Source organism: Equus przewalskii, chromosome 21 (assembly GCF_037783145.1).
Source record: "Equus przewalskii isolate Varuska chromosome 21, EquPr2, whole genome shotgun sequence".
Taxonomy (NCBI): domain Eukaryota; kingdom Metazoa; phylum Chordata; class Mammalia; order Perissodactyla; family Equidae; genus Equus; species Equus przewalskii.
The window spans coordinates 34,314,246-34,334,737 of record NC_091851.1 but is presented as its reverse complement, the minus strand read 5'-3'; the positions used below and the strand labels follow the sequence as shown (position 1 = coordinate 34,334,737).

Genomic DNA, 20,492 nt, shown 5'->3' with positions numbered 1-20,492 from the left:
TGGTGGGGGGGGAGGGGGCATTTGTCGGGTGCTTCCTGGTGCCAGGTGCCTCACAATAGCCCTGCTAGCCAAGAAGACGAGGAAACCGCGGCGCCGAACCGGCAAGTGACCTGCCCAGGCTCACACAGCTAGGAAGTGGCGCAGCAAGAACTCCTGATATAGGTCTCCTGGCTGCTCCCCGTTCCAGTTTCCGAAGGAAAGAAAAAGACGCAACGGGGCATCGGGTCCGTCATGCACCGGCATTGCGACCTGATTAGCGCAGGGCCAGGTGTCAGTAAACGGATGTCCGCTGGGCCTCGAAATGTACCCCACCTGGGTCAGGAAAGCACCGAGTCAGGCGGAGAGTTGGTACTGCGTCCCTACTGCTCCCGTGTGACATGACACGTGCCACCCTCCAACCCTAAGCCCTGGTCAACCCCAACCGGTCGGGGTCACTCTCAGTCCGTAGGAGCCATAGGACCCCGAACATGCAGTTGAGAAAGGAAAACCCGGGGAGCGCGGGCGTTCTCCGGACGAAGACTATAATCCTCCGTATTCCCCAGGAGCGGGCTGCGCGGAGTGGGCGCCCTCGGGAACGCAGCGGAGCCTTCGAGGGCGCAGAGCCCCCAGCCCCGCCCCCGGGCGGAGCTAGGGCAGCGAAGGAGATCGCCAGATTGGGAGAGAGGGATTGGAGGGGCTGCCTTTGAACCCGCCCGCTCGCACCCCTCCTCCCCACTGGCGCTCAGCACCGTGACTGGGCATCCGGGGCACTGGCGCCGGCAGAAAACGGAACGCGTTTCCTCCGGGGCGGCGCGGACGGGTGAGCGGGGCCCCGGCGTGGGACTGCTCTGCGCGGCCCTGCTCAGCGTCGGTGAGGCTGCCGGGCCTCCGCGGCGCGCCCCCCTGCTCCCCCGCCGGCCGGCGTCCTGGCGCTGCGCCCCCAGCCCTACTCGGCATCCCTCCGCCCCCGCCACGTCCCGCGCAACCTCCAACCCAGTGCCCTCCGCTTCAAGCTGTCTTCCACTTCAGCTTGCACCCCAGCCCATGTCCTAAGCAGTTTCCATTTCAGTTCCCTTGCTGAACGTCATCCGTCTCATAACCTTCAGTAACCTCTACTCGGTCTTTCGTCTCAGACGCCTTCCATTCCATCAACGCGCGCGTGAACTGGCCTGCACACTATCAGTGGCGGTTAGAACAGCGCGCTCCCAAGCCAAATCCCAAACCCTGTCGGGGGCCCCGCCCCACTAGTCTTCGTGGGAGCTGCCCAGGGAGCCCCAAATGGGGGCTGGAAAGGCGTGGGCCTGGGGGAGACTGGCAACTTCCCGCTGTGCCCCATAGGGAGCCAGAGCCCGCCAGGCTGCCCGCTGGTAATGCCATCAAGGAGCCGTGTGCCTGTGTGCCTAGGCTGGGACCCAGCATGGCCAGGGCGCCCGTGCACTCCTTCCAGCTTTATTCCCACCGGCACTGGCACTTGGGCCTTGAGCAACCTGCCTCCCACAATCGCAAGATTGGGGTCTCCCTGCTACCACACTCCGTTTGTTTAACCACCTCAATCTGAGGCTCCCTCTTGTGGGCTCAGTTAGATCCTGATTTGGGGGGGAGGCTGAGCGGATCTCACGGATCAGAAACCACCCTGGAAATGGCTCCCTAACAGTCAGCTGGGGGAAAAATTAACTTTAAAGGATTTGAATGAGTGACTTTTAACAAGTCACGTGACCTCTCTGAGACTATTTCATCTGTTTATAAAGCAGGGATACTAATATCCATTCCAGAGGGCTTTGAGTAAACCAGGTTTGATGTAGGTGAAGCCAGTTTGTGGGGTGCTGAACAAATGTTTGGCCTTTTTCCATGCCCGTTCCCTGGCCCTGCACCATAAGAAAGCCCCAGGCCAGTACTGGCCCTGTTTCTCAATTATGAGCAGCTGCCTAATTACCTACCTTTAAAGAACTAGTTGCTTGTTAAAAAGCCAGTCTTATGTTCATGTTCACAACCCTTTGCTAAAATGGCATCCAAGAGAGAGACAGACTGGTCTCTCCCCGATCTGGATCTTGTCCCTCAAACATGACTGGAACATGGAAAACGGATGAGGCTTTCGGGGCAGACAGGCCTAGCTTCCTATCAGCTGTGTGATGTTAGGGAAAGCTGTTTGCTCCTAATCCTCAGTTTGTCTGCAAAATGGAGGAAATAATGGTGCCCACCTCAGTGGATCAAGTAAGAATATACATACATTACTTTGCAGCACACGGCACATAGGAACTCAAAACTTGGTGGCTGTACCGAGATCACGGGCAATCATGTCCCCCATCTAACAGTTGAAAACACTGAGGCTCAGAAGAAAGGTGTCTCCTCTGTAAAACGGGGGGTGGGGGGGAGATTGGTCGCCCAATAACTACAACTGCTTGAGCCAGCCCGGATGGCCTAGTGGTTAGAGTTCGCTGTGCTCTGCTTCAGTGGCCTGGGTTTGGTTCCCAGGTGAGGAACTATCCCACTAGTCCGTCAGTAGCCATGCTGTGGCAGCAGCTCACAAAGAAGAACTAGAAGGACCTACAACAAGCATATACAACTATGTACTGGGGCTTTGGGGAGGGAAAAAAAAACTTAAAAAAAATAAATACATAACTACAACTGCTTAGATTTACGGGTCACTTCCTGTGTGCCAGGCACAGTGCTAGGTGCTTTACACGTGACATCTCACCGAATCCTCACAACCACCCAGGGAAGAACTACCATCCTCATTTCACAAACGAGGACACCAAGGTAGGAGAGGTTAAGTATCTTATCCAAAGTCTCACAGCTGGTAGCGGGACTGCAGGACCTCACCCTACGCTCTGCTGCAGCTCTCCAAAGCCTTCTAGCATCGGACCCCTAGGATCCCCAGTGACCGGCCCAGGGAGTGGAAGAACAGGAACTAAAACTCTCGGCTCCCTCTACCCACTCTTCTCTCAATACTGTTTTTGCCCCCCTTTGCTACTTTCCTACAGAAACCCTCAAGCAAGACGGTGGCTTTTAATTCCCTCTCCACAGAGGGCCTCTCTTGGGACCTTCATCCACTCCTACAACCCCTGCCTCTGAGGCTCTGTGGTCCCTGGGCTACAGATACAGGGAGGAGTTCCACACCTGCGCACTGACTGCCCTCTGGGACTGCCAAGAGGAAGCTCTCCTGATCTGAGAGTTTTTGAGGAAAAAGCCTACGAAATTCTGCTTCCAGGGGAGCCTGTTTGAGCCGTGTACACCCCAGGACTCAGGGGGACCTGGAGCTTCCCACTCTGCCCCCTGGTGTCTGCTGGCTGCCATCCTGGACCCCGTTTGGCTCTGATCTGGACAGGGCTGCCTAGAACTAGGGGTTAGAGGCACCCTGTGAGCTAGACATCCCTTTCTCCTTTCCTGTCCTCCGTCCAGGTTACAGACTATCCTGAGCCCCAGCTGTGCAATAGTCTCCACTTCTCCTCCTATTGGTCCAATTTCAGGCAGTGGGTGGGATGAAGGAAGGTCTAGGCTTCAGACTCATAGAAAGTCAAGAGACACACCAACTCAGTGGTAGGATGGAGGTAACTTTCTGATCTAGGTACTGTCCTTTATGCTTTGGAAATAAAAACATTCCTTACATTCCTATGTTCACTTGGAAATCTGTGGCCCTATTTAATGTACCATGTATCAGTTTTTCTGAGAAAGCCAGTAACGTTTATAAAGCACCATACATCCTTAGTATTTAAAACAATACAATAGGATGAGAACGTATAGAGCGCAGATTGTTTAACCAATAAGAACTCAGACATCCTTAACTATTAATGTCTTCTGAATGAGTTTGTTAATGTCATGACTGGAGCCCAAATCCTGGCTCTGCCAGCTCCTAACATGGAATCTTGGGCAAGTTTCTTAGTTTCCGCATCTGTGAAATACAGCTGATATTCCCTACTTCAGAGGGTGGTTGTGAAGATGAAGTGAGGAAGTGGACATAAAGCATTTGGCCCACTGCTGGACATCTATTTATTAAGCAGTCAGTAGATGTTATTACTAAAATGACAAACATGTCACTGCTATCGCCCAGTTCTCTCTGGAACTTGCCTCTAGACACTGCTTTTATTGTTACTTTAGAAATCATAAAAAATCTCATTAAGATAATTTTTTCTAGCTCCAACTGTCATTCAGCTCAGTCACTATATTACTGAAAAAAAAATTTGGCTTCCCTGACTTTTGGCAGTTTCCTGAAAATCAAATTAACACTCGAGGGGCAGAGATTTGTCATCAGAGAAGACAGGCACAACAGGCACGAGCCCTTGAAGGAAACTCCCAAGGAGATGTGCCAACCAGCTGGAGCAGCCACCACCGCAGCTGACCAGGGGAGACGGCAGCCACATGATGCGAGTCCTCTGATGCCTTTCTCAAAATTAGTCACATGTCTTCAGGGTTTGTGGTGTCTGGGGGAAATCCACACACCCAGGAGGAGCCATCTCAGCTGGTCTTACCTCCTGGACTTGGCAGCCAGGATTAGTCCCATTAACAAGCTGCTTCCTTCCAGTTTGGCCAGAGCACCCCGAGTTACTGAGGTGTCTCACCCAGCACTTTCCCAGTCTCTGCCCAGGCATGTTCCCTCTTAAACCTTCATCCTGTCAGCCTCAACTCCCTACTCTGCAGGGCTGGGAGCCAGGAAGCTAGAAAGGCTTCATGAGGAGAGAGCAAAACTCCCCGTCTGTGTGTCCCTAACATTGACAGCTGAAAACTGACAGCTCTCTTGGGCAGGATCCAAAGAGGAATACCATGGTTTCCATGCAGAAGTGGGTCTAGACCAGTGTGTTCCACCAGGCACGTTCAGAAGTCACCAGCAAATGGGGAAGGAATCCTGAGAGTCGTGGTGGTTCACCAAGATGTCAAACAGGAGGCTGTAGGTGGAGGGGGTGGGAGTCCCCTGTAACTTTGCATTTTAACCAAATGGAGGAATAACCTGGGGTTCAGGAAAGGAGACAGTGGCCTAGCAATTCTTGATAGCTCCCTTGCCTAGCTGCTCTGATCTCTCACAGTTCCAACCATGGCATTACAAAGCAAGTCGAGGCAGAATCATGGAAAATACTGTATTTATATACATAGGAAGGACAGCTGCAAGCCCCTCACAGAGGACACTCCACCCCAAAGAAAAATCTTAGCAGCAAATTCCTATCTCCCTTGACACTACCAGAGCAGGTTGAGCTGGAAGGCTGGGCTTCCTGTCTCTGGGCACCCATCATACCCTTCCTGTTACAGAATTCCAAATAAGGCAGGAAAAAGGAACTACTGCCAGAACCGAGGTCCAGTGGGAGCTGGGGTGTCTGATCATTCCTAGAGAATGGGCAGTGACTCTATCATGAGGGTCAGGGTGGGGGCGATGCTGAGACTCCTCTCGGGGTCCTAAGGCTGGCCTTGTTGAAAGCTGGCAACAGGGTGGGAACTCAGTAGAGAACTGGAAGAAAGTCGGTCATGGGTTCATGGGTGCACGTGCACAGGCATGTAGCGGGCCACAGGTTGTGCATTTTCCTTGTGCTTGATGCCTCCATCTGCCATCCTCTCCCTGACAGCAGCTGAATATTTTGTACCTACAGTTCTTTCTGTGGCTATGGATCCAGAAACCAAGTGTTTCTCCAAACAGAATAGCTGCGGTTCAGCAACACGGCAAAGGGAGCAGCTGTCCCAGGGAGGTAAGACAGATGACTAGAAGAGTGGTTTGCTCCAATCAGATATCCTTGATTTTTTTCTTTTTTAAAATAACAGGCTGGTGATACATATGGTGGCTCAAGAGTGACATGGTTCCAATTCTGTTATTACCCTGAAAGAGGTCCCCTTGCTGACCTCCCAGATACCAAGGCTTCAGCAGTCAGAGGCCATTCTTGCAGCTGTGACCCTGACTGCTACCTGCCTTCTTGACGGGGCCTCACTATCTCTCCCACACCAACGGAGACTTCACATTTCCAGGGTTCCTCTCAGCCTGGGCTGGACCTCATCTGGAGGGTCTAAGCAGCCCAAGGTGTTGGGGGTGGCCAAGTGCCCAGCAGGGTGTCCAAAGGACCCAATTCTAGACATTGGATTTAGGGGCTGAGTTGAGGGGGATTTCCTTGAGCTCCGTCCGCATGCACAGGTACTCCCCGATGACAGCCATGAGTGCAATGCACACGATTTGGACCAGCCACCAGGTCAGCGCCGAGGGGAAACGGGAGCTGTAGAACCAGCAGCCCAGGAGGTGAAAGAAATGGACAGTGACAGTGAAATCCAGACACTGCTTCCCTCGTCGGATGAAGTACAGCAAGCCCAGGGCACTGTGGGGAGAGGACAGCAGTGAGTTGTCACTGGGTTGTCCTGGCCTTAGGTTATTTCGGGGAATGGGGACAAGCAGGATGACAGCATAGTGGTCAGAAGCAAGCGAGATAAGTGTGAAGCAAGAATTCCATTATTAGATGCCTAGAAGAACCTGACAGGTAATGTTGAGAGTGAATCAGCCTGGGGAGAAGAAAAACAGACTATGAGCTTGATAAATGGCAACCGTCACTCAGGGGGACCCTAGGGATCAGGGGGGATTGTGGCGCCCTGAAGCACACATGTTCCATCTACAGAGGGGACAACAGTTACTTGCAGCTGGGCAAATCATCAGGCTAGAAGGTTGGCCTGGAATCAATCATCTTCCCATTTTTCACGAGAAACCAGAAATCTGGATTTTTTATATAAAATACCCTGATTTTCAACTAAGTGAGAAAATTTTTTGAACACCATGCATGGGCTGACCACTATGTAAGCCAAAGAGAATGTATCTGGGACACAAATTTAGGTCAAAGTCAGTCCACCAGTTTTCAGCCTCCAGTGTAAGGTCAAGAACAGTAACATGCAAGGCACTGCTCTAAGGACTTCCTGTGAATTAGCTCATTTAATCCTTACAACCATGAAATGGATAATATTATCATCTCACTTTACTCACGAGGAAACTGGGGCTTAGACAGATTAACTTGTCCACGGTCACGACTAGTGGTAAAGCTGAGATTCAAAGCCAAGTGAGTCTGCCTCCGGAGCCTGAGCTCTTACTCACTATGCTACACTGCCTCTTAAGAGACAGGCAACGGTCATGAGATCTTAGAGGGTACCGAGTGAAACCCTGTGTACAGATGAGGAGCCTGAGGCCCAGAGAGGGGGAAAGTAACCTGGCCAATGGCACAGGGACCAAGAATAGAACCCAGTTCTCCTGACTTTCAGTCCAACCGTTTCCTCACCTCGTCCCACATCAAGGAGGTGATCTGAGATGGAAGCTGTCCCACACGCAGCATGCACAGAGTGACATCAGAGCTTTCCAGCTAAGTCAAAACCACAATGGAAGGAGCTCTATGATGGAGCCAGTCCCAGAACTGGCCTCTGCCGCCCACTTTAGTCCACCACTCCCCAGGAACAAGTGCCACCCTGTCTCATGTCCAAATGTAGGAAGTTAGTGTCAGTGCTAAGACCCCAAAAGCTGGATGGCAAAACTGGTGATACTCACCAGGTGAGGGCGTTGAGGATGAAGGACATCATGGAGAGCCGGCCTGGAGGGGTGGAGAAGCCCAGGATCTGAGGAGGAATCACAAATAGAAATAAGCTGGAGAGGTGACTTGGCAGAGCCTCCTAAGGAACAAGCATTCTTCCCAGAGCACAGAAGACAATAGCCCCCTTCATCTGTATGGCAGCCCATTTCCAGCAAGGTGCTTTCACAGACATCCATTACGGTATCTCATCGGACCCACTGCAGCAGCTAGGAAGGGATTATTATCCTCATTTTACAAAGGAGGAATAAAAACTAAGAGAAGTTAAGTAACTTGCCCAAAGTGATACAGTAAGTAAAGAGCAAGAGTAAGGTCCAGAACAGAGTTCAGCAAATTATGGCCCCAGGGGCCAGGCACCTATTTTTGTAAAAAAAAGTTTTATTGAAATACAGCCACACCTATTTGCTAGTATTGTCTACGGCTAGTACAGTGGCAAAGTTGAGTAGTTGTGACCTAAAATCTTTACTATCTCATCTTTTAAGAGACGTTTGCCAGGGGGCCGGCCCCATGGCCAAGTGGTTAAGTTCACAAGTTCCGCTTCGGTGGCCCAGGGTTTCACCCATTTGGATCCTGGGCACGGACCTAGCATTGCTTGTCAAGCCATGCTGAGGTGGTGTCCCATATACCAGAACTGAAAGGACCTACGACTAGAATATACAACTAGGTACTGGGGGAATTGGGGAGAAGAAGAAGGAAAAAAAAGATTGGCAACTGACAACAGATGTTAGCTCAGGCCCATTCTTAAAAAAAAAAACAAGAAAGAAAAGATTGCCAGCCCCTGGTCTAGAATTCACGTTGTGTGCATGAGGTCGCTCTTCAACAAAGCCCAGGATTCCTCCACGCCCTTCCCAAGAGGACGGAGGCTCCTAAGAGGCTACCACTAGGCACCTGGTGGGTGTGCAACCTCCAATACTCTTGATACACTACTGTATACCAAACACCTGCACAACTTTCAGTTCACAAAAGCCTCTGACATCCATAGTCTCATATCATCCTCACAACAACCTTGTAAAGCTATGATTGTTGTTATTCTTACCTCTTTTGGGATAATAACTCGCCCAAGGGCTACACAGAGAATAAGCAGCAGGAGCAAGGATTCCATCCCACATCTCCTGGCTCCAAGAACTGTGCTGATGACCATACACCACAGGTGCCTCTCACACGCAAACACCTTTTGGGCCTCCATTACACTTTATGAAGCATGTTCACATTCAGAGGCCCCTCTGGGTCTCTTCTCATTTGGCTGAGGATTTTTCTGCCCAGTTTCCAGAGGAGGAAACAGGCTCAGAAAGGTGAAGAAACTCATCCAAAGTCCCACAGTATGTTTGGGGCTAGACTGGACACTAAGCCTTTCTGAATCCCAAGTACCAGTTCTTTGCGCTGCAGTCCATGACCTCTCTGCTACTGCTCTCATGATTTTGCAGACAGGAAAACTGAGGTTCAGAGAGGTAGCAACACTTGCCCCAGGTCACACAGCTGGTCAGTGGAACTTAAACGGAGGCCTGTCTGACTCCAGAGTCCGGGCAGTTTCCATTATACCTCTGTGAACGTTCTTTTATCCATCCCCCTCCCCAATATGGCATCTGAGAATCCAGGGCTCAGAGAAGTGAAGTCACTTTCTCAGCGTGTCAGAAGAGAGCTGTATTAGGTTGCCTGGAACGCAGGCCTATCTGTTAGAACATCCAGGCCCTTTCCTTTGTACTAACCTGCCTCTCTGTTATCAGTCATTCCATTTTATGGAGGGTCCACCTGAGGCTCAGGAAGGTGACATCGCTTTCTGGGGGCCACAAAGCGAGAAGGTGGCCCAGCCAGGTCTAGAGCCCAGTAGTGTCGGACCACAAATCCCACCCGGTGAGGCCGAGACCCCGCTCGCTCCGGCCCGGGGATCTTACCTCGGCGTCGAACATCTGGTCCAGCGAGGGGCTGCTGCGCACCAGCCCGTCCACCAGCGCCAGCCACAGGCCCAGCGAGCCGTAATAGACCATCTGCATGAGGACGATCTGCGACACGATCAGCAACGGGTCCCACACGTAGCTGCGGAACTGGCCCGCCATGCCGGCCTGCGGGGCCCGGCCGCGGCCAGGGCCTGGATCAGCGCCGCCGCGCCATGGGCCCCAGGCCGCCCCGGTCCCTGCAAGACACACGTCTGCCTTCAGCCAGCGGGCCGTCACCATGGCAACGCCCCCCCCCCCGCCCGGGAGGAGGGACTGGGATGGAGGGGGCGAGCCCATTCCAGGAAGGGGGGGGGGCCGGGTGGACAGACCCATTCCCAAAGTCAGGGGAAATCCTGCTCATTCCGGCTGCTCGGTCCCCGCCCGTACTCAAGCTCCTTTGGGGTTCACTCACTGGTGACGGACTCGAGGATCGAAGCGTCCGAGGGCGGCCCACCCTCACCTGCTGGCCTCCGAAACACGGCTGACAGACACGACCATGGAGGAGAAGCCCTGCCGGCCTAGAGAGGCAAAGCGCCAGCGACGGCAGCTGCAGCGTAGGAGGGAAGCGTTTCCGGGGACGGCGGTGGAGGGGCGGGGCTGAGACTGCGCAGGCGTAGTGGGTGCAATCTTCGGCTCAGCCACCTGAGCGAGGGTACCGGCCGCCGGGAAGCGAAGTGTGCACATGCGCAAAATGAAAAATGAAGGCGAACGGAAGTGAGACGCGAGAGAGGTAGAGCTTGCGTGCCCTCTAGAGGGGAATCTTGAAGAAACGGAGGGCGGCTGGGGGAGGTGGAAGAGGGGTGACCAAGGGCGAGGAAAAATGCTTGGGAATTAAGGAGGTGATAAACGTTGACTTTATTTTCAGCTTAGGTTCCCAATGTTTTCTTTCTCTTAGTTAAAGTCTGGGGTAACTCGAAATGAACCTGCCAGCTCTTCCACACATGATTTTGCCACTGTTCCCATTTTACCGATGATTAAACTAAGGGCCAGAGGAGGAAAGCAACCTCTGTGTCTCAAAGACCTAGAGATAGTGGAGTCAGGATTCGAATTCAGGTGTTGCCAACACCACAGCATCGATTTCGTGCCTACTCGGTGCTAGGAAGCTTTGGACGTGTAGGAATGAGACAGTCCCTGCCCTCAGACACAATCTAACTATATTAGAAGGCACAGTAGTGATGTTTTATAATGTGAGTATCTATTTACATTTACATATCTCTATATATTTATAATGGAAAGAAAACAGGTTCTGAAGTCGTCCCTGGGAGCAGATCCAGATTCTTGCCTGCTGCGTTGACTGTGTTCTCTCAGCCTTCTCTGAATCCAAATAGTGTGGACAGTCAGTAAATATTTGCTGAATGAGTCAAGAACAGAGAAAGGGCAACAGCAAAGTGATGAGTCACTTCATTCCAGCACCAGCAGACCAAAACTCCTCAACTTCATTGATCCTACGTTCCCCCTCTCCAGAGTGGAAAGAAAGGAAGTAACTGGTTCCACGAAAAGAACATGGGTTTTAGCTCTACTAGCTGTGTGACTAGCAAGCCACTTCCTTCCTTAAACCTCAGCTTCCCTGTTTAGGAAATGAGGAGTTAGACAAGATTAACGTTTTCCAACATTTAATCTATCCTCCACTAATTATTTTCCCATTAAAAAAACTTGTCAAAGACCCATGTAACTGCCAATCAGAACTTCTGAACAGCTTGTGGTAACCATATAATCACCTTGAGTTGATACAATTCCAGACAAAAGTAAAGAAACTTGAGACTTTATCAAGAGTAAGTAGGTGATTTTCCGTATCATCTGGAAATGCTGGTCACTTGGACTCCAGTTTGCAAGTCATTAAGGCCCAAAGATTTGTGGGGGGCTTCTAGCTCAATCGTTCTTTTAGGCGCCTCAATTCAGTTCAACAACTATGTATTCAAATCACCCTCATCCACTGATTACTCACATGATCTAGTGTTTCTGAGAAAACATCCTCTGTTTGTTAAATACCTTGTTTCATCCTCACTATGCAAAAGGTAGATATTATCCCCATTTTTGAAAGTGAAGAAACTGAGGCTCAGAGAGAAGCATGACCATCCCTAGATCAGAGGGCTCATAGGAAGCTGAGCTGGGATTCAAACCCAAGACATCTGACTCCACACACCGAGATACCATTACAGGAAAAAAAGAAAGAAAGGAGACAGTGAAATAAGCGGTGGAGTAGTGGGAAGTGGAAAAGGAGCAGTGAGTCCCGCTCACATAGCCCCGGGGTGAGGGATTAAGGAGAGGTGGGAGGAGAGGGTGAGGGGAAGTCCTTGAGTGGTTTGAGTTAGTTCCCGAAGGCAGCTTCCTCTTCATTGCGTGTGCTGGAATGTGTGGCTCTTCAGGAGTCAGGCATGGCCCCCCTCACCACCCCCCCCCACCCCACCCCTCGAAGTCACAGCTGGACACTCTCCACTCCATCTCCTCCCTCAGAGGGAAGGCCCTCCCTACCCATTCTCCTGAAATGGAAAATGCAGGTAGTCTGGGGCCTGAGGCGTTGGGGCCCAGCTGGATAGCTGGTGTCTGACGTCATCCCTGGGGCCTAGAGCTCACCTCTGGGAAATCCCCACCCACCTGCAGGAGAGCCCATGGCAGTTTCCTTTTCCCTGTAGGATTTCAGCTCTTGAATTCTCACCTTTTCAAGCTCCGGAAATGTGTCTTAATTTGGGTACACCAAGGAAACCAAGAGCTGGGGGAAACCACACTAACTCCCTTGGCCAGCCCTTCCTTGGCCCGTTTTCAGAATTTAACTACAGACAGCCTGAAAAAGAACAAAGCCTGGGCTAGGGCACCACTGACTGGCCATGTAACCTTGGGCAAGTCCCATGCTGGGTCTTAGTATCCCAAACTGTAAAATAAAAGACAGGCATTGGACTTCAACTTCCAGATGCAGTCCCTGGCCCTGTGCCATCTGAATCACCCGAGGAACACACTGTGGAGTCAGATTCCCAGGCCTTGTTGCAAACCAAAGTCTGAATCTCTAGAAGCAGAGTCCAGAAATCTGTGTATTTAAAGAGCTCCCGAAGTGATTCAGAGGTACAGCTACATTTGGTCATCACGAAGCAAGATGATCTGTAACTGACCTCAGAGCAACCCTTCCTTCTAGCGGCAAATCATTCTGTGACCTTGCCATGTCCATGGCTCTGTTCGGGCCTCCGGGTTTTTTTTCCATCTGTAATATGAGGGGGTTGGACTAGAATAGCTGATCTCCAAGGGCCTTTCCCACGCTGCCAAGTTTGTGGTTTCAAACTTATGAATGACATTTTAAACTTTAGGTCAGAGGCAGAATGACAAAAAGCCACAAACTGGGACAAAGTGTCCTCTTGGTGCAGTGGAGGGAAATGACTCCGGCTACTTGGTCACTACGTCACTCCCACACTGGGCCCCCACTGTGGGCATGTGAGAACAGCTTCTGCTGGGGTCACTTTCCAGATCCACCCCCATAAAGCCCTTGGGAAGTGTCCTCATATAGGTCTATGGGTTTTGGAGCCCTGCTTGTATTGGAATCCTGGCTCCACTACTGTCTTTCTGGGTGACCTTGGGGAAGTTAACTTCATCTCTTGGAGTCTCAGTTTCCTCCTCTATAAAATGGGAATCAGAATAGTACCCATGTTGTGGGCTGTCTTGAGGATCAAATGTGTGCTTACCCCACTGCCTGATATACAGTCAGCGTTATGTAAACGTTAGCAATATTAATTATTGTTATTATTTCTTCCCTTGGAATGTGGGAGTCGTGACTCCTGATCTCTCAGATATATGGCAAAGATCTAAGTAGACAGACAGTAAGCCGGGTGCCTGGCATATAGTAGGAACTCAGTAAATGTGGTACCTTCTCTTCCTGATCCCACCCCACCCCTCAGGTTCTCCAACTCCCTCCCTTTCTCCCTTCTTCCTTCCCTAGGCTGCCCTCCAGCCTCTCACATGATCCCTTTCAGGGAACGTTTGATGGAAACACTTCAGGGGAGACGCGTGTCTCAGGGACAGGTTATGCAATCTTGCGCTCACACTTATTGGAAACTCCATGTGGGAAGCTAGCTTTTGACTGCCTGTCCTCTGCGTTGGTGATCAACCTGTGCTCTGGCCAGCGAGCTCCTCTCTTAGAAGAGAAATCGGAGAGAGAGAGCTCATCGCCTGCCTGTTCTCTCCTCCAAACTGAGAACCCTTTGTTACCCAGACTGTTTTAAGGGCTGTGTGTGTGTCTGTGTTTGGGGAGGAACATTTGCTGAGCACCTGCTATGTGCCAGTCACTTATATTATCTCACTTAATCCCTATTTAATTTCTAAAACAAGTCTGTGAATTGCACATACCGTTAATATTCCCACTTAACAGATAAGGAACGTGAGGCTCAGAGAAAGGACACCATTTACCCAAGACCACTCTGCCAATGAGTGGTAGAGCTGGACCTCCAACTCAGGTCAGTGTGACTCCACACACTACCTCTTCCCAAAGCACAACAGAAAGTGCACCGGACATTACAGTTTACATAGAGCTTTCACGTACATGATCTTACCATCCTAATAGCCCTGGGGAGGTAGGGATATACATTTTCCCCATTTTACAGATCAGGAAACTGAGGCTCAGAGAAGGAAGTGACGCACTCAGTACACAGCTGGGGTATGGTTGGTCTGGTCAGCTGCAATGCTCAAAGTTGAGGAACTGGAGCTTTTGTCTTTCCGCTCGAGCCTCCCTCTTCTTTATACTGGAGGGGTCAAGGGACTGGTTTCCTGTGCTCTGTGCTCCACGGTTACTGATTTTCTGCAAATTATGTCTCTATGGAGCGTGGACAATGCCAGGCATTCCACTGGGTGGCTGAGCCTCTGGAGGTTGTTGTTCCTCTTGAATAAAGAGCTCTTTTCCAGGTGTGGGTTGCCCAGGTCTAAGACACCCTAGAGAGAACGGAGAGAAGTGAGATTTTCTGAAACTGTTGCCCCACCCCTCAGGTGTTCTCCCCACCAGGTTCTACACTCTCTGCCTTTCCCTTGAAATTATTTTTTGCTCTGACCTTGAAGGATTCAGGGCTTTATTTTAAGAAGAAAAGTTACTTTCTTCACCTTCATTTCATCATCATTCATTCAATCAATCAATCATTTATTGATAAATATTCATCAAGCATTTACTGTGTGCCAGGAACTGGTCTGGGTGGTACAGATATAATGAATAAAGAGAAAAACTCTGACCTTGTTGAGTTTATATTCTCATGGAGGAGACAGACCATAACCAAGGCAACCGAAAATGTAAAATGTCATATGAAGTCATGAGAGGTGCTATGAAGACAGATGGAGGTGAAGGGGTAGAGAAGGGTAGAGGAGGAAGGGTGAGAGGAAGTACTTCAGAAACAGCCGCCCGCAAAGACCTCCCTGAAGAGGTGGCGTTCCAGCAGAGATCTGATTGAAGTGAAGGGGGGAACCAACTGGATATCAGGGAAGAACATTCCAGATAGAGGGAACTCAAGTGCAAAGCCCTGAGGCAGGAATGATATTGGCATGATTAGGGGATAGCAAGCAGGCCAGTGTGGTAGGAACTGAGGAGACAGAGGGAGGAGTGGAAGCTATGCCATCAACCCTTGCCTAAGAATTTCCAGCTTACAGTTCATTGTCACCTTATGACACCCTTGGGAGGTGAGCAGGGTGGGTGGGTGGGTGGAGTTAGATAGGCCAGATGGGAAGAGGGAGATAGAGTCATTCATTCATTCATCTAACAAATATTTATTGAGTGTTTACTATGTAGCAGGCACTGTGCTAGCCTCTGGGTACACAAAACAGACATAGTACCCTCCCTCAGGGAGCTTCTGATCTAGCAGAGGAGATACACAATAAAGCTAGGAAGCAAAGAAATAGTTGTATCAATATAAATTGTAGTGAACACTATGAAGGAAATGATCTAAAAGAATTTGGGCAGGAACACAATTTGGCCCCAGGGGAAGGTCTCTTTGAGGAAGGAATGTAAAACTAGTAACCCTGAAAGATGAGTGGAGTTAGCCAGGGCAAGCATGTGCCAGGCAAAGGAGACAGAGTGTTTGTAACAGCCCTCATGTCATCACGCGGCGAGTCTCATTTATTGGAGGAGAAAACAGACCTGAGACAGGGGAAGTGAATTGCCCATGTGATAAATGGCAGAGCAGGCTTCAACGGAGGTTCCTTACCTCAGTACCCTGTCGCCTTGGTGTTCTACTGACAGCTTTTGCTGTTTGCAAAGAGCAAATTCTAATCTCTGGCATCTGGAAAACAGTTGCACTCTCTCCACCTTGACCAGATGTTGGATGAAAGCTGGGGAAAAGGACACCAAGGGAGGAGGGAAGGTCAGGAGGAGCAGGAAGGCTCTGCTGAAGGATTGAAGTGAGGTGATGGGCTCAGGTTCAAAGTGTCCTGCTCTGTGCGTTGCACTCCAGGCGCTGTGGCCTGTGACTCACAGGGCGCTACGCCCACCGTATGCAAGTGCTCAGACCACGGTCTCTGTCAAGGACTCAGAGGCAACAGGGTGTTGTGGAAAGAGCCCAGGGCTGGAACCCAAGGGATCTGGGTTTAGATGAAGCTTTGTAACCTGGACAACCCGCTTCACCTCTCTGAGCTTTAGTTTCCTCAACTATAAAATGGCTGTAATAATACCAGCCCTGGCTACCCTCTGGGACTGTTCGGGGTATGTAAACGCAATAACCTAGATGAAATCTCTTTGAAGAACTATATAGCACTCTGCAAATGGTTGGAATTGTTATTATCCGTGCCTTTCTCCAGCTGTCAGAGTGGGGGCTGCAGAGGAAGCACAAGCTTAGTATGCAGGAGGTTCTCAGGGACAAATCTCTCAGCCTCTCTTCCAGCATCTTCCCCTCTGCTTCCTCGGGGACAGCACACTTCAAAAATGTTTTTGTGGGGAGAACAGGAATCAGAGCTGTAAACTCAGTGGGACAACATGGTGAGACAGAATCAAAGAAATCTGATGTGAATCTGGGATTAGTCAGCTATTGCTGCTTAACAAACAACGCCTAAATCTCAGTGGCAAATGACAAGAGTGTGTGTTTCTCAGTCATGGGTTTGCAGGTCAGGTGGGGCAGTTTTGTTACAGCTTTGTTGTCTTTCTCCTCCCTAAGCCTGTTTTCGCGTCTATAAAATAGAAAGGATACTATCAACTTCATAAAGTCAGGGTGTGGATGATGTTCAACACTCCCTTCTAACTACACATACCCTTTGCTCAGAGTGTGTTAGACACTAGAAAATGTTCACCTTCTAGGCTAATGGTAATGCAAGAAGTGGTCTGGCCTGAAAGTTCTCACCCTAGAAGGCAATGAAGGCCACTGGCCAAGCCAATCAGACTGGCTGTCCCCCAAATTCAGACTAAAAGAGAGAGTCAGTAAGTCAGTAAAAGAGAGAGAGGCACACGTCCAGGAAGAAGAGACACCCTCAAATAAAGACCATTCAGGCTTCAAGAGCTGGAGAGGAGTTGGCCAGCCTCTGGAATCATCTCAGTTCTCAATGTCTTCATTTCCATTTTAGGCTTTAGCTCTCCTGTATCCTTCTAAGAACCTCCAAGCCCCTTTTTATTTATTTATTTTTTTTGCTAAGGAAGATTAGCCCCGAGCTAACATCTGTGCCACTCTTCCTCTTGTTTTCTTGAGGAAGATTAGCCCTGAGCTAACATCTGTGCCAATCTTCCTCCACTTTACATGTGGGTTACTGCCACAGCACAGTTGAAGAGTGGTGTAGGCCCACACCTTGGATCCAAACCTGCGAACCTGGGCCACCAGAGAGAAGCACTTTGAACTTAACCACTATGCCACCAGGCTGGCCCCAAAGCCCCTTTTTCTTGCCATCCGGAGGGAGACATGGTTCCTTGCAATTGTAAAAGCCGCACTAACACAGAGGAGATCTGTACAAAGTTGCCAGCTAAGAGCTTGAACTATAATAGGTCCTTAACCACTGGTGACAATTGTTTATTAATAAGGATGTTTACTTAAGAGCAAGGATGGTGTCTCATTCAGTAGGATTTTTCAAAAGGCCTCTCACACAGAAGATGTTCATCAAATGTCTATTGGATAAACGACCGAATGAGTGAATTTCTGTGTCTGAGCCTCAAGGACAAATATCCAAATGGTATTCTTCATTTATCTACACAGCAAACATTAACTGAACGTTGACTTGTGCCAGATCTTGGGCAAGGTGCTAGGGATATCTCTGTCTTTGCTGTCATGGAGCTTACCTCTGGTAGGGAAACAGATGATAAACAAGTAAAAGGATAAATACATGATGTCAGGTAAGGAAAGCGTTATGACAAATAATAAACAAAGCAAGGAGAAAGGGCTGTTTTTGGAATTCTTTCAAATACCTCCAGTGCATGCTGACTCACTGTGTGAGCCTTGGTTCGTCTATCGTATAATGGGGGTGCTGTTGGATTGAGAGGACTGGGAGGGCCCTTCTGAACCCAATGTTCCCAGTTTCTGCAGTTATGCAAGGCAGTGGCTGGACATTCCATGGCCTCTGGAAACTCCAGGCTGTCATTATCTGGAACTGGAAAGACATTTGCATGGAGCAAGGAAGACCAGAGAGTTGGTGCCATTCTGGGAGAGCCCCACGGCTCACTGTCTCAGCTGTTCTGAAAATAGTGACATGATTACCTCTTATTTACTGTGTGTGAAGAGCTGTTGGGGAGGGAGCTCCCCAACTCAAGACTCTCAGGGGGAGACCTCCGTGATCATAAAAACGGATAACATTTATGTGCTAGGAATATGCTAAGGACCATACTCTCAACACTCATGACATAACAACTACAGTGATTCCCAAGTTACCAAAGAGGGAACTGAGGCACAGAGAGGTAAAGTGTCCTGCCCTAGGTCACATAGCTAGGATGAGAGCCCAGATCTCTCCGACCCTGAAGCCTGTGCTATTAACCTTATGAATTCTAACATAATTGAGAAAGAGACGTCTGCCCAAGGAGGGGCAGAGATGGAGACTAGCGGTCCTAGGGGAAGGAGAGAGGAGAGCTGGAAGGAGAGGGTGAGGGATTTGAGAAGGCTTGCAGGAAGTGGAGGTGTCGGAGCTGGGCTGTTAAGTACAGGATTGGTTGTAGCTTCTTGGGCTTGGTGTCTCTAGATGCTCCAGTGTGCACCCAGCCCAGGTTAACTCGAGCCTGGGAGGCCTGGGAAAAGGGAGAGAGGCAGCTGCACCCTGCTGTAGGTTGGGTCTCAGCTCCTTTCTGAGCTGCATGGGAGGTGGCTGCCTGTTGACTCTCTGAATCACTTCTCTTTGCTTGAAAGGAAGCTGGGAGAAGGATGTACAGTGTGTGGCCCATGACATCACCCAGACTCACTCCTTCTCAGAGGCAGAAAATAAGGAAGGAGTGAGGGAACCAACATAGGGGAGCACGTACTATGTACCCTGCACCTCGCCTAATTTTATCTCCATTTTACCGAGGAGCAAAGCGACTCTCCAACTTTCCTCCAACTGGCAAGTGCTGGAACGAGGATTTTAATCAAGAACTTCTGGCCCTAAAACCTGTGTAATTTTGTTTGTTTGGCTTTTTTTCTTCACTTGAGACAGAAATTGTATTTATATAAGGTCAGGGAAACAGTGGAATGAGAGATGTGAAACTGGGGAGAGGGGCCGGCCCAGTGGCGCAGCGGTTGAGTGTGCACGTTCTGCTTCCATGGCCCGGGGTTTGCCGGTTCAGATCCTGAATGTGGACATGGCACCACTTGGCAAGCCACACTGTGGTAGGCATCCCACATATAAAATAGAGGAAGGTGGGCATAGATGTGAGCTGAGGGCTAGTCTTTCTTCCTCAGCAAAACGAGGATTGGCAGCAGATGTTAGCTCAGGGCTAATCTTCCTGAAAAAAAAAAGAGAAACTGGGGATACAGACCAGGCGTTACAGGTCCCAGGGACCCCTGATCCATTTATTATGTCAGCTTTTTGGGTTTTTTACTTTAGTCCCATGTAGGGAACCTGGGACTTCAGTTGAGGTCTACAAACCTTTGACTACTGTGTTCTGCTTTCTGGGAGCCAAAGAGAACCCATTAGAACTTTTTACAGGGCCTCAGGGTCTGGTGGAGTTGTTTTAACCCTTGGAGGTCGGGACTTCTTTGTGGATCTAAAGAGAGAATCTGAGGTTTCTTGCCCCAGAAAAATTTACATAGAGACACATACCCTATGGAAGTAGTGACTGTCCATGTGCCTCTTGTCCCCAGTCCAAGCAGCCCAGGTTAAAACCCCACAAATAACTATATTCAAACATACTGCCTGCCTTCAGAGAGATTCTCAGAACTTGGAGAGGGGGAAATTAATTTCTTAATTTCAGGAGGTTGGCATATCTTTATACAAGAGCTTCCACGAACTGTCTAAACTAGCAATCTTCAGTCTTTTTTGCTAGTGTAATTTCCGAATGATTATCGAAAAACTGTACTTCTTGGCACATTTTTTAGTTGATAGCTAACCTTTTTCATAAAAGTTGCAATAGTTGCAAACGTTGTAATTTCCGACATGTTGTAAATTCATACACTTAAAAATAAATGGTTACATCATTCTTTAAAATGTATCCAGTTGAATTAAATACCCTAGCAATCTGATACCTACAACTAACCGTTTAAAAAATACATGAACAGGCTCTTCTCTAACAGTCAGAAATTTTACATCATTCCTTTTTCTATTCAAACTCAAATTTCCACTCCATGTTCCACCACAAAATTTTACCATGATGCATTTTTTATGCTTAAATGGCTTATGGATAAGTCTATCATATTTCTCTGCCTAAAAATATGTATATAAACTGGATCATTATTTTACTTTCTATGACCGTAAGACTAGGTATTAAATTTTTCTATCATTAGAATTATCATAAGAATGCAATTGATCAAAACAATGTAATATATTGCTGTTTTTAAAAGTCTTAGAGGGCTGGCTCCGTGGCTGAGTGGTTAATGGTTAAGTTCCTGAGCTCCACTTTGGTGGCCCAGGCTTTGCTGGTTTGGATCCTGGGTGTGGACCTACACACCATTTATCAAGCCATCCTGAGGTGGCGTCCCACATAGCACAACCAGAGGCA

The 20,492-nt window shown here is 49.4% G+C and overlaps 1 protein-coding gene and 2 long non-coding RNA genes across 7 annotated transcripts in view; 1 reads left to right on the top strand and 2 right to left on the bottom strand.

Moving 5' to 3' along the window:
* Positions 1 to 10,574, bottom strand: part of SYS1 (SYS1 golgi trafficking protein) — a 31,362-nt gene extending 20,788 nt beyond the window's left edge. Inside the window, exons 1-4 of one of the 5 annotated variants that reach the window (XM_070589315.1) lie at positions 9,855 to 10,574; positions 9,401 to 9,639; positions 7,469 to 7,536; positions 5,035 to 6,263 (exon numbers count right to left, since the gene is read on the bottom strand). In XM_070589315.1, the coding sequence (XP_070445416.1) occupies positions 6,023 to 6,263; positions 7,469 to 7,536; positions 9,401 to 9,562 (471 nt within the window). In that variant the 5' untranslated portion in view covers positions 9,563 to 9,639; positions 9,855 to 10,574 and the 3' untranslated portion in view covers positions 5,035 to 6,022. Of the gene's footprint in view, positions 1 to 5,034; positions 6,445 to 7,468; positions 7,537 to 9,400; positions 9,640 to 9,854 lie in introns of those variants that run through there. The other 4 variants (XM_070589316.1, XM_070589318.1, XM_070589317.1 and 1 more) reach the window with 4 other exon arrangements.
* Positions 53 to 3,602, top strand: LOC139078246 (uncharacterized). The gene is made up of 3 exons (XR_011531122.1): positions 53 to 224; positions 543 to 799; positions 2,961 to 3,602. It is a non-coding gene; the product is annotated as an uncharacterized lncRNA (long non-coding RNA).
* A 1,877-nt stretch (positions 10,575 to 12,451) lies between the features above and the next one.
* The window catches only part of LOC139078245 (uncharacterized), a 17,065-nt gene continuing 9,024 nt past the window's right edge, over positions 12,452 to 20,492 (bottom strand). Inside the window, exons 2-3 of the long non-coding RNA XR_011531121.1 lie at positions 15,607 to 15,730; positions 12,452 to 14,350 (exon numbers count right to left, since the gene is read on the bottom strand). This is a non-coding gene — a long non-coding RNA (uncharacterized lncRNA). The remainder of the gene's footprint in view (positions 14,351 to 15,606; positions 15,731 to 20,492) is intronic.